Genomic DNA, 19262 nt, shown 5'->3' on the forward strand with positions numbered 1-19262 from the left:
TGGCGGATGCAGCCCAATACTCATCGAACGCGAACGCCCAATCACCGCTCGGGAATCAACAACCTGCTTGGGAGCGATGCATGCCCGGCCCAGCGGTAAGCCTGCACCGGCAGCCGCAAACCATAGTGGGACCGTTACTCGAGCCCGCCAGATAAGAGGGGAGCTCAGCACCGTCTCGGCCTCCACAGGTCCTCGTGACTGCCACCCTGACGTCAGTACGGTCTCGGCCTCCGCGGGTCCTCGTGACTGCCACCCTGACGTCAGTACGGTCTCGGCCTCCACAGGTCCTCGTGACTGCCACCCTGACGTCAGTACGGTCTCGGCCCCCACGGGTCTTCGTGACTGCCACCCTGACGTCAGTACGGTCTCGGCCTCCGCGGGTCTTCGTGACTGCCACCCTGACGTCAGTACGGTCTCGGCCCCTGCGGGTCTTCGTGACTGCCACCCTGACGTCAGTACGGTCTCGGCCCCTGCGGGTCTTCGTGACTGCCACCCTGACGTCAGTACGGTCTCGGCCTCCGCGGGTCTTCGTGACTGCCACCCTGACGTCAGTACGGTCTCGGCCCCTGCGGGTCCTCGTGACTGCCACCCTGACGTCAGTACGGTCTCGGCCTCCACAGGTCCTCGTGACTGCCACCCTGACGTCAGTACGGTCTCGGCCCCCACGGGTCTTCGTGACTGCCACCCTGACGTCAGTACGGTCTCGGCCTCCGCGGGTCTTCGTGACTGCCACCCTGACGTCAGTACGGTCTCGGCCCCTGCGGGTCTTCGTGACTGCCACCCTGACGTCAGTACGGTCTCGGCCCCTGCGGGTCTTCGTGACTGCCACCCTGACGTCAGTACGGTCTCGGCCTCCGCGGGTCTTCGTGACTGCCACCCTGACGTCAGTACGGTCTCGGCCCCTGCGGGTCCTCGTGACTGCCACCCTGACGTCAGTACGGTCTCGGCCTCCACAGGTCCTCGTGACTGCCACCCTGACGTCAGTACGGTCTCGGCCTCCGCAGGTCCTCGTGACTGCCACCCTGACGTCAGTACGGTCTCGGCCTCCACAGGTCCTCGTGACTGCCACCCTGACGTCAGTACGGTCTCGGCCCCTGCGGGTCTTCGTGACTGCCACCCTGACGTCAGTACGGTCTCGGCCCCCACAGGTCCTCGTGACTGCCACCCTGACGTCAGTACGGTCTCGGCCTCCGCGGGTCCTCGTGACTGCCACCCTGACGTCAGTACGGTCTCGGCCCCTGCGGGTCTTCGTGACTGCCACCCTGACGTCAGTACGGTCTCGGCCTCCGCGGGTCCTCGTGACTGCCACCCTGACGTCAGTACGGTCTCGGCCCCTGCGGGTCTTCGTGACTGCCACCCTGACGTCAGTACGGTCTCGGCCCCCACAGGTCCTCGTGACTGCCACCCTGACGTCAGTACGGTCTCGGCCTCCGCAGGTCCTCGTGACTGCCACCCTGACGTCAGTACGGTCTCGGCCCCTGCGGGTCTTCGTGACTGCCACCCTGACGTCAGTACGGTCTCGGCCTCCACAGGTCCCCGTGACTGCCACCCTGACGTCAGTACGGTCTCGGCCCCTGCGGGTCTTCGTGACTGCCACCCTGACGTCAGTACGGTCTCGGCCTCCACAGGTCCTCGTGACTGCCACCCTGACGTCAGTACGGTCTCGGCCTCCACGGGTGCTCGTGACTGCCACCCTGACGTCAGTACGGTCTCGGCCCCTGCGGGTCTTCGTGACTGCCACCCTGACGTCAGTACCGTCTCGGCCTCCGCGGGTCCTCGTGACTGCCACCCTGACGTCAGTACGGTCTCGGCCCCCACAGGTCCTCGTGACTGCCACCCTGACGTCAGTACGGTCTCGGCCTCCGCGGGTCCTCGTGACTGCCACCCTGACGTCAGTACGGTCTCGGCCTCCACAGGTCCTCGTGACTGCCACCCTGACGTCAGTACGGTCTCGGCCTCCACGGGTGCTCGTGACTGCCACCCTGACGTCAGTACGGTCTCGGCCTCCGCGGGTCCTCGTGACTGCCACCCTGACGTCAGTACGGTCTCGGCCTCCACAGGTCCTCGTGACTGCCACCCTGACGTCAGTACGGTCTCGGCCTCCACAGGTCCTCGTGACTGCCACCCTGACGTCAGTACGGTCTCGGCCTCCACGGGTGCTCGTGACTGCCACCCTGACGTCAGTACGGTCTCGGCCTCCGCGGGTCCTCGTGACTGCCACCCTGACGTCAGTACGGTCTCGGCCTCCGCGGGTCTTCGTGACTGCCACCCTGACGTCAGTACGGTCTCGGCCCCCACGGGTCCTCGTGACTGCCACCCTGACGTCAGTACGGTCTCGGCCTCCGCGGGTCCCCGTGACTGCCACCCTGACGTCAGTACGGTCTCGGCCTCCGCGGGTCTTCGTGACTGCCACCCTGACGTCAGTACGGTCTCGGCCCCTGCGGGTCTTCGTGACTGCCACCCTGACGTCAGTACGGTCTCGGCCTCCGCGGGTCCTCGTGACTGCCACCCTGACGTCAGTACGGTCTCGGCCCCCACAGGTCCTCGTGACTGCCACCCTGACGTCAGTACGGTCTCGGCCCCCACGGGTCCTCGTGACTGCCACCCTGACGTCAGTACGGTCTCGGCCTCCACAGGTCCTCGTGACTGCCACCCTGACGTCAGTACGGTCTCGGCCCCCACAGGTCCTCGTGACTGCCACCCTGACGTCAGTACGGTCTCGGCCTCCACGGGTGCTCGTGACTGCCACCCTGACGTCAGTACGGTCTCGGCCTCCACGGGTCCCCGTGACTGCCACCCTGACGTCAGTACGGTCTCGGCCCCTGCGGGTCTTCGTGACTGCCACCCTGACGTCAGTACGGTCTCGGCCTCCACAGGTCCCCGTGACTGCCACCCTGACGTCAGTACGGTCTCGGCCCCTGCGGGTCTTCGTGACTGCCACCCTGACGTCAGTACGGTCTCGGCCCCTGCGGGTCTTCGTGACTGCCACCCTGACGTCAGTACGGTCTCGGCCCCTGCGGGTCTTCGTGACTGCCACCCTGACGTCAGTACGGTCTCGGCCCCTGCGGGTCTTCGTGACTGCCACCCTGACGTCAGTACGGTCTCGGCCCCTGCGGGTCCTCGTGACTGCCACCCTGACGTCAGTACGGTCTCGGCCCCCACAGGTCCTCGTGACTGCCACCCTGACGTCAGTACGGTCTCGGCCCCCACGGGTCCTCGTGACTGCCACCCTGACGTCAGTACGGTCTCGGCCCCCACAGGTCCTCGTGACTGCCACCCTGACGTCAGTACGGTCTCGGCCTCCACAGGTCCTCGTGACTGCCACCCTGACGTCAGTACGGTGTCGGCCTCCACAGGTCCTCGTGACTGCCACCCTGACGTCAGTACGGTCTCGGCCTCCGCGGGTCCTCGTGACTGCCACCCTGACGTCAGTACGGTCTCGGCCCCTGCGGGTCTTCGTGACTGCCACCCTGACGTCAGTACGGTCTCGGCCCCTGCGGGTCTTCGTGACTGCCACCCTGACGTCAGTACGGTCTCGGCCTCCACGGGTCCTCGTGACTGCCACGCTGACGTCACGTCCTGTCCCCGAGCTTTCCCACAAGTCCGGTGCTGTTTTCCTACTGCGCGGGAAACTCAGTCCGCGATACTGCCCGCGGGCAGAAAATTGCCGCCGGCGGCGTCACTCGCAGGACTGCAGTGGGTCTAACTCGCGGCGTCACTCACAGGACAGCAGTGGGTCTAACTCGCGGCGTCACTCACAGGACAGCAGTGGGTCTAGCTCGCGGCGTCACTCGCAGGACAGTAGTGGGTCTAACTCGCGGCGTCACTCGCAGGACAGCAATGGGTCTAACTCGCGGCGTCACTCGCAGGACACCAGTGGGTCTAACTCGCGGCGTCACTCGCAGGACAGCAGTGGGTCTAACTCGGACGACACCACTGGCCGCGCCGGGCAGGACCGCCGCTGCCCGGCGCGTCCCGGCCAGTCTTCCATACCGTGAAAGCACCGCGTTGCGCGTGGTCAGAGTCCTGACGACTCTGCGCCCCGAGTACCGACGACCCGACGTTTTGATTCGGATTCCCGACGGTTCGCTGCCCCTATCGGAGTCCCGACGACTCCGTGGTTCGACTCGGAGTTCCGAAGACTCCGCGGTTCGAGTCCTGGCCAGCGCCGGGGTGCGGTGGCCACTGCGAAAGCCGGAACGTCTCACCGCGCAGCGACAGCTCTGGCGGCCCTGGCAGCTGTCCAAGTGGATGGCGGCGGGATATTTGTCGTAATGGTGATTTCATCTGGTTGTGCGCTGTTGATGGCTGGGGAAAAACCGGTTTAGCTGAGCCGAGCTTTCGGATAACACGCGTGGAAGGACTCAGATGTTTTCCGTTCATGTGCATTCTATACAACCGTTTATACATGGTGAAAACAATAGCAATCAAGCAACATTATGTCCATGTCCACTGGCATGACGTGGCGCCAGGCCACAACACAGGGGCATGGAAACGACTCAAAAAGCGCATGGCCAAATCTGCGTTATGGTTTTGATGCATCCCATAAATCTCTTTCTTTGCGTGCATAATGTACGTAATATTAAACTCCAATGAAAATTGCAGGACAGGCATGGCCAGAACTATGTCGGTTCTCTAGCTTGTCAAGGCAGCAATGAAGTGATGAAGGTTGTGTGGTGAGGGTTTCCCGCCGTTTTCTGCGACAAAGAATCGCAAGTATATTACGAAACAAAATAGAAGATTATCACAAAGATTGGTCAAGCTGACAAGATATCAAAGCGACTGCCCACAGCTGTCACGCGCGCCAGGGCATCGTCGGCTTAACGTGGTCACTGCACTAAAATAATCGAGGAGTCATATCTTCCCGCCGTCTGTTCAATGCACCCAAGTCCACATACATGGTTAGCTAATCTCCTGCCCGCTCGGCGGTGCAGCGGCCGCTCGCCGGCTCGGCTTGTGCCCCCTCCCTGCCCGCCGGGGCCGGGCGGTGCGGGCCGCCGCCGCCGCCGCCGCCGCCGCCGCCGCCGGTGCAGCCTGCTCTCAGTCTCAAGGATGGCGGCCGAGTGCCACGCCCGACGGCCGCGCGGCGGCGGCCTTCGCTGAGGTTCCGGGCCCGGCTGCGCGGAGGTCGGACCGCGGCGGCGGCCGGACCCTCCCCGGGCTCAAGCTAGGCGGAGCCAGACCCTCCCCGGTCTCAGGCCAGACGGGGTCAGACCCTCCTCGGTCTCAAGCCAGGCGGGGTCAGACCCTCCCCAGGCTCAGGCCGGACGGGGTCAGACCCTCCCCAGGCTCAGGCCGGACGGGGTCAGACCCTTCCCGGGCTCAAGGTTGGTGGGACCGGACCCTCCCGGGCTCAGGGTGGGCGGGGTCAGACCCTCCCCTGGTTCAGGGCGGGTGGCGTCGGACCCTCCTCGGGCATAGCACAGATGGATTTTAACTCTGCCCAGCTAAGGGCTGGCAGGGAAAACATGCAATCTTATGGGTTTTTTGGGTCTTGGTCGGAACAAATGTCTACGGCCCCTTATCATCCATGATCTTCCGAAGATAAAACTGCCATGACCAGCGTGCACTGCAAACTGCACGCCGTCTTCTGGACCCCGCAATGAGGCTGTATTCTATCTTAGCCTGTTCTCGACACAGTCTCGCTGCAGACATTCCGTCTCGGGGCTAGGGCCTTTGCCTGTTAAAAACCTCGGTCCTACAAATATTTTCTTTTTCCGGTCCCGAGCGACGTTTATCACGACTATACATCTGCTGTTCCATCCCCTTCCACTCGGGACCACGTAAGTAGTCCTGATTTTGATGAGCCTGCGTGGCACGGCTGGCTGCCGCCGCCCGTTGGGCTGCGGTCGCCGACTGCCCATCCCCCAGTCAAATGCGTTGTTACGTCATTGCTCGGAGCAACGCCATTCCAAAATGACACACCGAATACCCGGCCTGTTATTAGAGGCTCCACAGCCGACTAGCACGCAAGCTTTTATTGCTTTCCAGTCACACGCTATCGAGCCCATATCCCAACCCATGATTACCTAACTGCCCGGTGAATTAATTGTGGTTGGATGCTGACATAAGCTAACGAGCTAACGGGCTGCGCCGAGCTTCGCGCCGGCATCTGAAGGGCTGCGCCGAGCTTCGCGCCGGCATCTGACGGGCTGCGCCGAGCTCCGCGCCGGCATCTGACGAGCTGCGCCGAGCTTCGCGCCGGCATCTGACGAGCTGCGTCGAACTTCGCGCCGGCATCTGACGAGCTGCGTCGAGCTTCGCGCCGGCATCTGATGTGCTGCGCCGAGCTTCGCGCCGGCATCTGACGTGCTGTGCCGAGCTTGGCGCCGGCATCTGACGTGCTGTGCCGAGCTTCGCGACGGCATCTGACGAGCTGCGTCGAGCTTCGCGACGGCATCTGACGTGCGCGCGAGCTCGGAGCTCCGTTGTGGAGCTCCATCATGATTGTGAGTTGATTCATGGAATCGTATTAAGCAAGCCAATGCTTCCAAGCGTATGCCCCCCCCCCCCCCTCCGCTCCCCACATCTCATTTTCGGCGGCCGCTGACCGTTTGCCACCGTGCCGCCAGGTCTGATGGAACTAGACGCGCTGCCGACGGCCGCCCGCCGCTCCCGACGCAGGAGATCGGCACCCTCCGTCATCTACCCGGAGGTTCTGATCATCATCGACTACGACGGCTTCTTGTGAGCGCCAGCGTACCCCATACTCCTCGTCCGTGATGGTTATACGTCTTTCTGCTGCCGCTGCCTCGCTTTTGGTTGTTTGTCAGGTCCTCGAGCAATATTCGCGTGAGCGTTTATTATCAGCACACGCAAAGGCGGTCTCCTAAGGTACTTTGCCAATTATTTTCTTGTTGGCACTTTGATCGTTCGCTGCACTCACTAGCTCACGCTTGAAAGGCTGATCAGCTGTTTAACTGGCTGCGGTTTTAAGCATCACGGATCATACCAGGTGCACTGGCTGCTTCCAGGCTATCCTCGACAATGTTTTTGGTCTGACACTCTGTCTCCAGGCAACCCATCTGCAAAAATATCCGCCAGGCATAGAACTTCAGCAAAGTAAATGCTTTCCCTAAGCGGAAACTGTCACCGGCATGCGTGACGGCATGGACGCGCAGCGTCACGCACGGACAGGCTGCGGTGCCGGCGCTAGTTCGGTGTCTGTGCTGCCGGCTGTCAGATGTCCTGACGTCCTGCGCTTGCGCGGTCCGCTGATCCGTCACACAGTGTCTGCGCAGTTGTGTATCAGTACCTGTCACCTGCACGGGACGTGTCACGTTGGCGAAAACTTTCAGCACTTTTCGCTCGCATTTCAGGCTCCATGATCAGGACAACAACAAGATCAAGAAGTATTTCACCAGCTTTATGAACGGCGTCGATCTGCGGTACAAACAGCTGCGCAATCCCGAGATCAAGGTCAACATAGCCGGCATGATTATCTCTCGGGTAAGTGGCACGCTCCCAACGTCTGAGCGACGGGCGTGTCTCTGGTGGTATGTAAATGGTGCTCGCACTCATCAGCTTTGGAGCTCACATTGTCAGCTAATGAGCGCCTTAAGTAACGGCGGAGGAAATCTTATCTTAGCATTCCGCAGCTTGGTGTCAGTATCAGAGCGGCAAAGCTGTCCAGAAGGAATGCCAAGAGTGCGCGGAGTTGCCTGTCGCAGCTGTCCAGAAGGAATGCCAAGAGTGCGCGGAGTTGTCTGTCGCAGACGAGTCTTTTCTTGAGAACAATGCGTGCAGATACATCCGGAATCGCTTTGTTTCCATATTAGGGCAATGTTGTGGAAGAACGTATGCACGGTAATCCATTTCATCCAGCATTTGTTCGTTCGCAACTGCATCAACAACGTCGACCCGGTTGATTGACTAAAAGAGGATGTGACCGCGCTGCTAGCATATCGGGTGCTTATCACACGTTTGCAACAGTAAAATCACCCGTACCGTAGCCGTCTAAGCTTGTCCAATAAATAGACATCACGTAGGATCGTGAAGCTCTTCTTAAAGCACAAAGCCAGATGCCTCAAACACGCGGTGGCACTAGAAATCGTTCCGTGCTTGGAGGATCAACGTGTTCCCAGAGCCATCGATAACCAACGAACTATCCTTCACCTGGAAATCCGCGCATTACCTGTCAGGCTTTACCCCGTCCCACGGCCCCGCCGGGCATCCCTTCCCGGCTCGGCCCCCCCCCCCCCCCTCTCCGACGAGCTTGGCACGGAGTCCGGGGTGCAGCCGCGCAGCGCCGTTAGTGGCGCGGCGACGTTCGCGGCGTGGCTCTAACCGGGCGCGCAGCGCTGACGTGGGCGGCGTGTCAGCGGCGGCGGCGGTGGCACTAATCCGGCGGCACACCCCGGCCGCGTAATCGGACACCAAGGTCGCAGGGTCAGCAGGCGGCCGGCACCGGCGTCCGGGACAGGGTGGTGAGGTCTCAGGCCTGGGGACCCGTGTCCAGGACCGGCGGCAAGGCCTCAGATCTGGTGATCGGTGTACGGGACTGGGCGGTGGGGTACTAGATCTGAGAACCGATGCCAGGTATTCAGGCCCGGCGGTAAGGTCTCAGGTCTGGGGACCAGTAACTGGGGCCGGGGGTGGAGACCCAGCCTGGACGTCGGGACCGGCCTGCGATGCCAATGTCAGAGACCGCTGCAGTACCCTGTCGGGAAGCGATTTGAAGGTACTCGTACCACGGATGGGCAGCGCACCTGGGGGAACGATCCAGGCACTGGACCTGCTGGTCTAGTGATGCCTGCAGCCAAAATTGCGACATCGATATCCCGTCATGGACGGATGAGATAACCCTGGAGAGCAGCTGGGCTATGGAACTTGGACTGTCACAGTGACTGATACCTTCCCTGGCTGTTTAAATCCGTTCTTGTTTTACGGAGACGCGGCGTGCGTCGTCCCAAACGGGTTCATGAAACGCCAGCAGCTACGGTGACCACAATAACGCCCAAGGAGTGTGGTGCGAGTGGGATCGGAACTGGACCTAACGCGTGGGAGCTTAAGACACCCATTCATTAATTCATCACACCTCTGATTCGTCTTGAGCCTTGAAACCCAATTTTAACAAGAGCTTAACGTACCTTTAACGTGCCATAATGCCCAGACGCTAAACATCTGGACGCCTCTAACACACATCGGATCTGGGCAGTCACGCCGAGTGTAACAGGACATAACTGGTGCGGCTGACTGCACCTGGCTGCACTGGCAGCCCTTCCCGCGGCCTGGGGTCTGGATCGGGCCGGCCTTGAGACTTGTTGCCGCTGCTCGACAGGGCGCCGACGCCACACCGTACCTGGAGGAGAACAAGGTGACGAGGGACTCGATCGACTCGGCCGCCGCTCTCACCGCCATGGGCAAATACCTGTTCGAGGAGCGACGCCTGCCGACATACGACATTGCTATGGCGATCACCAAGTGAGTATGCATCCTAGCCGCCCAACGGCGTTCGTTAGCCGTCCAGCGTCACTGGGATGGGGGTGTCTTGTTTCGGCTGGCATACCGTGTACTCTGTCATTATTGTGGTGTCTTTGCTTCCCAAATGGTAGAAATATTGTGTGGCATGATGACGCTTGATAAGCTGTCTTCATATTGTCATATTTGGTCGTGGTTCCATCGGTTACTGGGATAAATTCGTCGTTCCACGAAGACTGTCACTTTGACGCATACAGCTTCGGAAGAACACAGCTTCTGGATTCCGCTTCGACAGCTGTTGGCTAGGTCTGAGGCCCAGTTCGGACTGCCTGTACTTCTCCAAAAGTGACGAGATCCTACGATGACTCGGCCGCTGGCTGAGTCCGAGTCTCAACCGTTGGCCAGATCTGAGTCTCAGCCGTTGGCGGGATCTGAGTCTCAGCTCTGGCTGGATCTGAGTCTCAGCCGTTGGCTCGATCTGAGTCCCAGCTCTGGTTGCGATCTCGCCCCAGTCCGGACTCCGATAATTACTGAGGCTGAGTCGCTTCTTCATGATCTCTTAATCTGCGCTTCGAATTTTGACGCACTCAGCGGCAGTCCCATATCTTAGCATTCTGCTCTGACTACGGCCCAGACTTGGTCAAGTCCTCCCCTGCATCGACCGTCCCGTGGCTGCACAGGATCCACAGACCGGCTGAAGCAGCTGATCCCATTATTCCCTTCTAGTGGCCTACCACCTAACATGCTTTCGTAGAAAGCGCCGCCATACGGACCCGTAGTGAGCAACGGGTTTTCAATGTCCCTGCCCACCTAGCTAAGTCCTTCCTGCTTGTCAACGAGGCTCACGACATTCAAGCCTGTCCCGTACCCATCCGAGTCCGAACAGTCTCGAGCTGGTCCAACAACCCGCCGCACCCCCCGCCCAAAGACAGCCAACTGACGCAAGAGGCTCCGGCTGCACACCTGGGCCCTGCCCCAGCCGGGCATCTAGACACTGCCCGGCCAGGCGCTGCCCCGGCCGGGCATCTGGGTACTGCCCCAAACAGGCGTCTGGGCACTGCCCCGGCCGGGCGTCTGGATACCGCCCCGGCCGCGCATCTGGGCATCATCTGGGCTGGGCTACGGCCGCTGTTGCTTACATGTTCGAGATTACGGATACTGCCGGTAGATGATGCTGATGTTGGCTAGTGTTGAATGTGATCGGGTCTGTCCCGTCCACTTCTGCCCCTGGAGAAATGGGACAGAACTGTCAATTTGGTTGGCATAGTCGTATCTCCGGCAGACAAGCGGAAAAACCGACATTCTTAAAGACGTTGGTCCAATTTCAGTTTGTTTCCGGGCTGTCAATGAACTAACGCTATATTCACACCACATTACGCCACATTCACGCCACGCCACATTCAGGGCATATCACGCCATGATGTCTGGTGCGCTACGTGGTCTTGGCTCTTCCCCGTCGTATGGCATTTGCCTTGGGCGTCCTTTAACTATCAGGACATACATCTGGAGAAACCCGGCGCTAAGTGCACGGGATGAACATTCAAGCCGGCTGGCTAAGACCAGGATGGAGAGTAGCTCCCGTGCAAGTCTGATTAATCTCAAGCTGCAGGTGATGATAAACGCACTGTGATTGCTCACTTGCCTGTGCATGGCTTTCGGCCCAGCTGACGTGTGCTGGTACCACAGCGAGGCGAGCATGCCACCTCCCTAGCTCTGTAGCCACACCTCCCTAGCCACACTTTTCAATGCGCCGGAGCACCCAGCGCGGCATTATGTCAGATCTGCTGGCGATGCGTGATTCCCCCGACCGACCCGTGGATGACGTCGACGAGAACTCGCCCGTCGGCAGGGTGCGGCGCTGACGTCAGCTGGCGTCCTGTGACGTCACGATCCCCGCGCAGCCGCCGGCCCTCCCCGCCTCCTGTCTCATCCAAACCGGCCCAGTGCTCCCCGAAACCGCAGATCTTCTCCGGTTTGGCAGCCCAGTTCCAGCTGGAGGCCAGCGTTTCTCGCCGGCGCTGGACGCAGAAAACAAAAACGGAAATCCCTTCCCGGAGCTCGAATCCAGCAATGGGACCGGGTGATCCTGGCTCAGTCATTATCCGGTTGCCCGGGGGTGTCCGGCTCGGTACCAGATGACATCAACGCGCGCCTGCCCACATCCGGGCCAAGCGCGACGTCGTCTGAGCGTCGCCCTGACCGGCGCCTCGCGTGGGTGTCGAGAGTCACGGCAGCTCCTCCGGAGCGATCAGGGCAGCAGCCGACCAGATCGGCTGGGCCGTTGCTGTGTGGAATCGGTGGTGACGGTTGTCGATGGTTCGCCAATTTGAGGCGATCGGAATGCACTGGGTGCCCCAGGGGCGCATTCCGCCATCTTTGGGGGGGGGGGGGGCACGGCTATACCATACATGTGTTTCACTAAAAAACATCCCACAAACACCTTTTAGCCAGCTAAATTATGCGAGCGTCTGCTTAGATCTCAGTGTGAGGCAAAGGGTTTACGGACTTGTACCTAACTTTGTGTCCATTCATTTGGAGACGCATGTCTTATGGTCTTTCGATCATGCATGGTCTAAGAGGCCTCCTAATTTGCAAAGTCGTTGGTCGCTATCTCCCCCCCCCCGCCCTTCGCCCACCCCACTCCCGTGCACGCGCACCACGTCGGTCGGTAGCCCGCAGCTGACAGCCGTCTTCCACAGACACGACCTGTGCCGACGGCGAAACAGCGGCAAGTGCACCAAGGGAACCGCCGGTACGTGTGCCCTGACCAGCCGCGCCTTGCAGGACCGACCTGACCCACCCGAGACCGAGAAACGCCTCGGGCGCCGCCCGCCCGCTGACCGACAGCCCACACACCTGGACTAACCGGCCCCGACGGGGCCCAGACAGGTGGCCGAACGAAGCCGACCACGACCGAGCTGACGCATGTCTCTTCTCTGTCCAGCTGGCTGGGGAGAATGTGCTTACGAGCGCCTGCTGCCTGTCTATACTCGCTTTGACTGTGGAGGGACATGCGGACGCGCTCGCCGAAGACGTGTCCCATGGATCGTGCTCCGTAGCGTGAGCACTCCGGGGTCAACCGCTCCCGGCCGAGCCGAGATCCTCACTCAGCGTGTGCGCGTTGTTTTCAGGCTTGACATGTGCAGAAAAGACTATGACTATGGACCATGTAACACGGGAACGGCTGGTAAGACCGCGTGCCGGCGACGTCTGACGTGGCACGCCTAGACGCCGGCACAGATAGACTCCGCGCACTGGAATGCCTTTATGTTGGGATCTGAGATACTCATTGTGACGTCACCGTGACATTGCCTATTCGCTTCTCGGTAGCAGCTTAGCCAAGTCCGTCCGCAGGAGGTGCATGGAGGTAGTGACCTTGATCTAAGGATGTGGCCTAACACTGGTGTGCCAGAGTGCAGCGCGCGTCTCTGAAGATGCTAAGACTGCGGGTCGCCATCCTTAACTGATCGCCATAGCTCCTGCGCTGGCCTAAGAGCTGCGGCAATCATGACGCATGACCAGCCTATCGAAACGCTTCTTGGAACGCATGCCCGCGGTGTTTCACGATTGCTTTTTCCATTCTCTTTGACACGCATCTTCAGTTAGGACCGCTGCCACTGTCAGGCCACTCACCCGCGTTCATCCCCAACCATTAACTCACCAGCGCGCATGTACGATTCAGTATGCTCACCCCACGCCTTCTGTTTCTCTGCCTCGCTTCGCTGGACTGTGGACCTGTGAGCGTGACCGTGACTGAGGCCGAGCGGCTGAACTAAAGCGGACGACTGTGAAACGCCCCCCTGGTTTGCGCCGCTAACCTGCTCGTGATGGAGGCATGCCGCTGGAAAAAGATCACTTCGTCGAACCATTCACGTACTTTGCTGCTGGAGTTGTTCGCATGAAAAAAACACTGTTAAATCGTGCTGCCAATCTCTTTTTTGTGTATGCAAGGTTAGTCACTAAACCGTACCATTTTTGTCTGAAATAGATGTCACAATGGTAAAACATCATTATTTGACGAAAAGTATAAGCATCTAAGTGAAAGCATGGCCCAGCCATATAATAGAGCTACATTATCGTTGTTCTGCATCAGCGCACCCACCTTCTTTGCTAAAGCAAAACTTGGCTTACGTGCCGGCGTTTTGCCCAAGTTGTCGTCCTCACTTCTGGAGTCCACTTGTGCTATCGTCGTAAACCCACATAACAGCCTCACTGAATCCGTCGCTGATAAGACGCTGCCGCCTCCCCACGCCGCGCCACTGCCATCTGTAAGCTGACCGCCGCCGCCGTCGCCGTCGCCGCAGGCTTCGCGTACGTCGGTGGCGCGTGCGTCGTCAACAAGCGGCTGACCAAGGTGAACTCGGTGGCGATCGTGGAGGACACGGGCGGCTTCTCGGGCATCATCGTGGCTGCCCACGAGCTGGGCCACCTGCTGGGCAATGTACACGACGGCTCACCGCCGCCATCCTACCTGGGCGGGCCGGGCGCCAAGCGCTGCCGCTGGGAGGAGGGCTTCATCATGTCCGACCTGCGGCACACCGAGAAGGGCTTCAAGTGGTCGCCCTGCAGCCTGGAGGAATTCGACCACTTTCTCAAGTGAGTAGTGGGGAACTGGCCCGGCCTAGGAGGAGGACTGGCTACGAGAAAGACGCATAGTCATGCCACTAACGCGTCTTGGAAGAAACATCTGAGGATGCGAACGTGGGATGTGGACGGTCACCTGAGTACACCATTTGTGGTGCATTCAGTCTTCTTAAAGCAAGCCTTATGGCCAAGCAGCCGGTGCACCTTTTTCTATTGAAAGAAATAGCACTTGCACCAACATACCCGGAATCAAATTTATATTGCTCTAACCTCGCCCATTTACAGCTCAGTTGTAGCTCTGCCCCTGTTTCACCACCGAGTCCTCAGTCCCCACCGAAGGCTCACCCCTGCTCTATTTGCCAGCGGCGAGACGGCCACGTGCCTGTACAACGCACCGCACGAGCGCAACAACCTGGACCGCCACCTCCCCGGCAAGCTGCTCTCGTTGGACGCGCAGTGTAAGCGGGACCGCGGCACGAGCGCCTGCTTCAAGGACGACCGGGTCTGCGCGCAGCTCTTCTGCTTTGACCAGGCGACGGGCTACTGCGTGTCCTATCGCCCAGCGGCTGAGGGCTCGCCCTGTGGTGTCGGCAAGGTGGGTCCAGGTCGCTAAATTATCTGGAGCATCGGGCGAGGCAGCCTGGCTGGATAGCGTGTTCCGCAGCCGGGGTGAGAACAGTGCTATTGCATTTGTGTTGCTGACGACACTTTTAACGAATGCGTGCCGCAAGTAATAATTTTGCTCCACAAGATTTTGCAAGCGGATGCAAGGGCATTACTTGTGGCTCTGTAACTTCAGCTCAGGACATTTTAACTTTTGGTTTTAACAGCGGTTGCTGCAAAAAAACCTGGTGGAAGCATCTTCCCTCCTGAGAATCAACTATAGGCCCTTATGACTGACGGAAAGAAGAGACGACATTTGGGTTCACTGAATTTGCCGTGTAGCCGTACCCGTAGTGCAAATCGGCCATAACTACGGGCAACCAGGACAAATGACAGTGCAAACAGGCGTTGATGGTCATACAATGGAAGTTTTACAGTAAATGTTGAGGAAGTATTGAAAGTGCGCCGGCTAGAAATATGAGACAGTTTAGGTTTTACCTTATCCCGCAAAAACTGCTCGTTTGCCCAATTCGAGTACAGCGTATGCATGCGGATGAACGACACAGCGTACCAAGCACGCACCTGTCAAAAAGGCAACGATATTTTGGTCACAAAAATAGAACTGACCCATCATTTTGGTTAAAGGCGCTTCCTAAAACCATCGGCGTAACCACGCCTTAAATGTTAGTGGAGTTCATTTCTGTATTGGTGACGTTTTGTATGATCAAAGCACAAACAAATCTACGTGCCACATGGTTAATGGGGTCCGGACCCATCGACCCCGGTGGTGATGACGCCCATAGCTAACACAAGAAGAAGGTCATGTATTTTTCACGTAGTCATCCGAAGGCACTGTCATACTGGTGACTTATTTGGTTTTCTCGATTTGATGGCCTTGCAATGGCCATTGTGTTAAAGATAATGACATCCTGCAGGTACCACACAGATTGCTCCGACTTCCTCAAATTGTTATGCTCTTAGTGACGCGAGGACTCTGCTGATGGCGTATCTCACACGGCGGCTCTGTTGCCTGGCAACAGCGAGGTTTGCGTCTTGTTAGCAGTGCGCTTTGTAACCTCACAATCATCTTCAGCTATTGCGCCGGCCGATGGTGGCCCGCCGGTACCCCCGGGACCACTTCCAGCGGAGCGGGACCGGACCGGACCGGTACAGGCCGGGCCGCTCCTTCCGCTGTGGTGTCAGCTGGACTGACCGCTGCCGCTGCCGTTGCAGTACTGTCGGGACGGCTACTGCGTGACGGACGACAGCTCCGGGAACGGCTTCGGTCCCATCTCCTACGGCTCCAGCGACTACTTCACCAGCGCCACCCAGACGAGGCCGGTGTGGACGGACCCTCCCATCCAGACCACCGAGAAGTCCACCACTAAAAAGTGAGCCGCCGGCCGCGGGGATGCCGTCTTTATCAGACATTTATGACGGGTTCATCCGATAAGACCTGCCAGTGGCGAAGATGCCACCTGCTGGACCAATGGCCTAGCGGCTGGCCGTCTGGGTCGGTCTTTAAGAGTCCCGCGCGGAGCGCCAGAATCAACGAGGCTTAACATTACGTTCCCCGTCACAACCAGCAATCTATCATCACTGATCTGTCACTGAAACCTTCACTTTGCCCCTTGTCGCCGTGTTGCAAAGCTTATGGACTGGCAGCAGCCCGCTTGTTGCCAGGCCGGCGAAGGAGCTGTCCACGACACGAGTCAGCGCATGACCTCCCAAACATTCTTTGCAATATTAGAACTGCAATGCGCTTGACGCACGAATCTGTTAACATGGTTATTAACAACACTCGACATTACAACGCGCTGCACAGCAGCCACACGAGGCGGATCTCGAAGCTGGCCGCCGTGTGTTCTGCGGCCGGCCGAGCACCACGTGGTGAGGCGGACCGGCCGGCACTTTGACAGCCGGCAATATATCGCCCGACCGAGCTGGCTGGCCACGGGTATGCAGCCACCGCTGGCGGTTATGTCCGGGTCGGCGCCTCAGTCACGGGAGGAGCCACACTGCAGCGGTTATGTCCGGGTCGGCACCTCAGTCACGGGAGGAGCCAGACTGCAGCGGTTATGTCCTAGTCGAGCCTCAGTCACGGGAGGAGCCAGACTGCAGCGGTTATGTCCTGGTCGGCGCCTCAGTCACGGGAGGAGCCAGACTGCAGCGGTTATGTCCGGGTCGGCGCCTCAGTCACGGGAGGAGCCAGACTGCAGCGGTTATGTCCGGGTCGGCGCCTCAGTCACGGGAGGACGTCGGCGTGAGCCAGACTGCAGCGGTTATGTCCTGGTCGGCGCCTCAGTCACGGGAGGAGCCAGACTGCAGCGGTTATGTCCGGGTCGACGCCTCAGTCGCGGGAGGACGTCGGCGTGAGCCAGACAGCAGCCACTCCCGGTATAGATCCGCCACAGGATTGATGGCAGGAACGGGCCGACCACCCGCCACTCCAGGGAATCATGACCGCACTGCAGGCTGGCCTGAGCGGCGTGCGAGCCAGACACACCAAACATGTGCCGATCAACGAGTCTGATCTCCAGTCAAGTCCCAGAAGCAAACGGTTCGCAGTAGTGGGCCCGATGAGCTGCGAGTGAGATCGGTGTCGGAAACAAAAACTTTTGAGGAAACTGAAAAATCCCTTCGCGCCATTAAAGGGCCCAAAAGGCTGCGCGCGAGAGCTCCCACGAAGATGAATCCGATTAGTGTTGTTTTTTGTCCGTCGCCGTCTGAGCGTTAGATAGGCATCGTCTTAGCGTGGAGTTCGGCGGAATGTAGCAAGGTTCAGAAGAGACTGCCATTTTTGGAATGTGCTGGGACAAATTTTACGCCAGCAGATCCGCGCGTCGAAGATATAAGAGGCATTACATCTGAGGGTGCATGCGTCCTTGGTGTGCCAGAAATGTGTATGGTACAATCTGTTGCAAAGATTGCGCAGTTGAGTAGTTAAACAAGGAATGAATGTTGCATGCAATTGTGACACTGCCATCTGCAGCCGAGGCTGACCTGTGTGGGGACGTCCAACCCAGTGGGAACGTCATTATGGCAACTTCCACGCTCAGTGCCGTGACAGTTTCCCAAGACTTTCGCCATAGTAAAGTCCAACTGATCTCTCGGTCATGGCAGAGCCACACATTCAGGAAGACATGCCCCTAAGGATTACCAATGGTCATGCCTGCGTGGACAGTGTGGACTTAGTGATGCCAGCTGGATGTGTTACAACAGGTCCAGTTGCAGGATGTCGAGTAGTCCACTACTTTTACAGCTCAAATTGCGTCGCGCCTGGATTTACCCCGTCGTATTTTACAATCACATGCAAGGGCGGATCCAGAACATCGCCTTGGGGCCCACACCAGCCTGGGGCCAAACTTCCAACAATGTCCCGATGTTTGGAACCTCGCCGGATTTCGCTCTCTTACATCAATCTGTGTTTTGACACAGACTCGTCGCATTCAAAGTTGCTTTGCTTTCTTCAAGCTGTCATTTTTGCCCGACTTTTGCCATCTTGGGAGGGTACATGGCCCGGTTGGGGCGCTGGATCCGCCCTTGACAGCATGCATCGCATTGAACAGTAGATTCTTTTATGCGGTGACAGGTACAGGTGTCAAAAGTGTCATCGCAGCATTGTGAATGTTTTAGTTACACAGAAAGCTGATTCCATTTTGGCTTCCCCAGGCAATGGAGTTCGAGCTGGGGATCCAATCGATCAACTCGCGAGATTCATGGCAGCACCCAGACTACTACCACTTCAAGAACAACGACCACCAGAACCACGCCCACCACCACCACTACAACCACCACGCCATCAACTACAACCAGGAGCTGGTTCACCAAGCGACCCAAAGCCAACAGTCGATGGACGGCCTGGAGAAAGTCAACACGTGCCTCCACCACTACAGCGGCAACCACCACCACCACCACCAGAAGAACAACAACCAGAACAACCAGGAGGACGACAACCAGAACCACGAGACAAACGACAGCGGCGAGCACTGCAGGGGTCAGCAAGACCGAGCGGAACAGCGCGGCTAACGCCATCAAGAGCTCTTCCAAAGGTCAGTAACACTTCCGGCTGTCAGGGCCGCCGCCGGCCGCCGGGGACTGCCGCCGACGCCCAGCCGGCAGTTACCGCCTCGCCAGTCCTCTCGCGGCGGCGGCACAGCCCGACCCTCCCGCGCATTTACATGTCGCAGCCGCTGCTCAGAGTCGGCGGCAGTAAATGCGGTGGTGTGGTTAATTTAATGAATGGTCGGAACCGGTATCCGAAGGCCAGCGGCCGGCGGCGGTCGGACGGTGCCGGCGAACGCTGCCGTGCCTCGCTGCCGGACGCGCAGAGCTGGCCGGCCACCCTTTACATGCGCGGCCGGGGACGCCGACTTTGGCCCGGCGTGGTGTTCCCTGTGACCTGCGGCGTCCCTGGCGCGGCTGCCCCCCTCCCCCTCCCCTCCACCTCCTCTGCCGTCCGGTGGCACGCGGCAGCCGCCTGTCCGACGGCTTATCCACCGGCCCACTGTGGCAGCCAAATAAGGCGACGGCCAATGCCGCACCCTGCACGACACCGCAAAGGGCGGTCACCGCGCGAGTACTACTGACCGCCAGCCTTGGCGCTGTCATCAGCTGGGCCTGGAACACGGCATCGCCGGTGTGGTGCAGATAGG

The 19262-nt window shown here is 59.4% G+C and overlaps 1 protein-coding gene across 2 annotated transcripts in view; it reads left to right on the top strand.

The window, feature by feature from the left end:
* Positions 1 to 19262, top strand: part of LOC119098650 (A disintegrin and metalloproteinase with thrombospondin motifs 16) — a 52378-nt gene that overhangs the window by 30863 nt on the left and 2253 nt on the right. The window contains exons 9-16 of one of the 2 annotated variants that reach the window (XM_037221627.1): positions 6573 to 6687; positions 7320 to 7449; positions 9281 to 9423; positions 12120 to 12172; positions 13725 to 14016; positions 14368 to 14599; positions 15841 to 15998; positions 18280 to 18659. In XM_037221627.1, the coding sequence (XP_037077522.1) occupies positions 6573 to 6687; positions 7320 to 7449; positions 9281 to 9423; positions 12120 to 12172; positions 13725 to 14016; positions 14368 to 14599; positions 15841 to 15998; positions 18280 to 18659 (1503 nt within the window). Of the gene's footprint in view, positions 1 to 6572; positions 6688 to 7319; positions 7450 to 9280; positions 9424 to 12119; positions 12173 to 12551; positions 12608 to 13724; positions 14017 to 14367; positions 14600 to 15840; positions 15999 to 18279; positions 18660 to 19262 lie in introns of both variants that reach the window. The other variant, XM_037221626.1, reaches the window with a different exon arrangement.

The sequence above is a fragment of the Pollicipes pollicipes genome, unplaced genomic scaffold (assembly GCF_011947565.3).
Source record: "Pollicipes pollicipes isolate AB1234 unplaced genomic scaffold, Ppol_2.1 Scaffold_4740;HRSCAF=5597_pilon_pilon_pilon, whole genome shotgun sequence".
NCBI classification, from domain to species: Eukaryota; Metazoa; Arthropoda; class Thecostraca; order Pollicipedomorpha; family Pollicipedidae; genus Pollicipes; species Pollicipes pollicipes.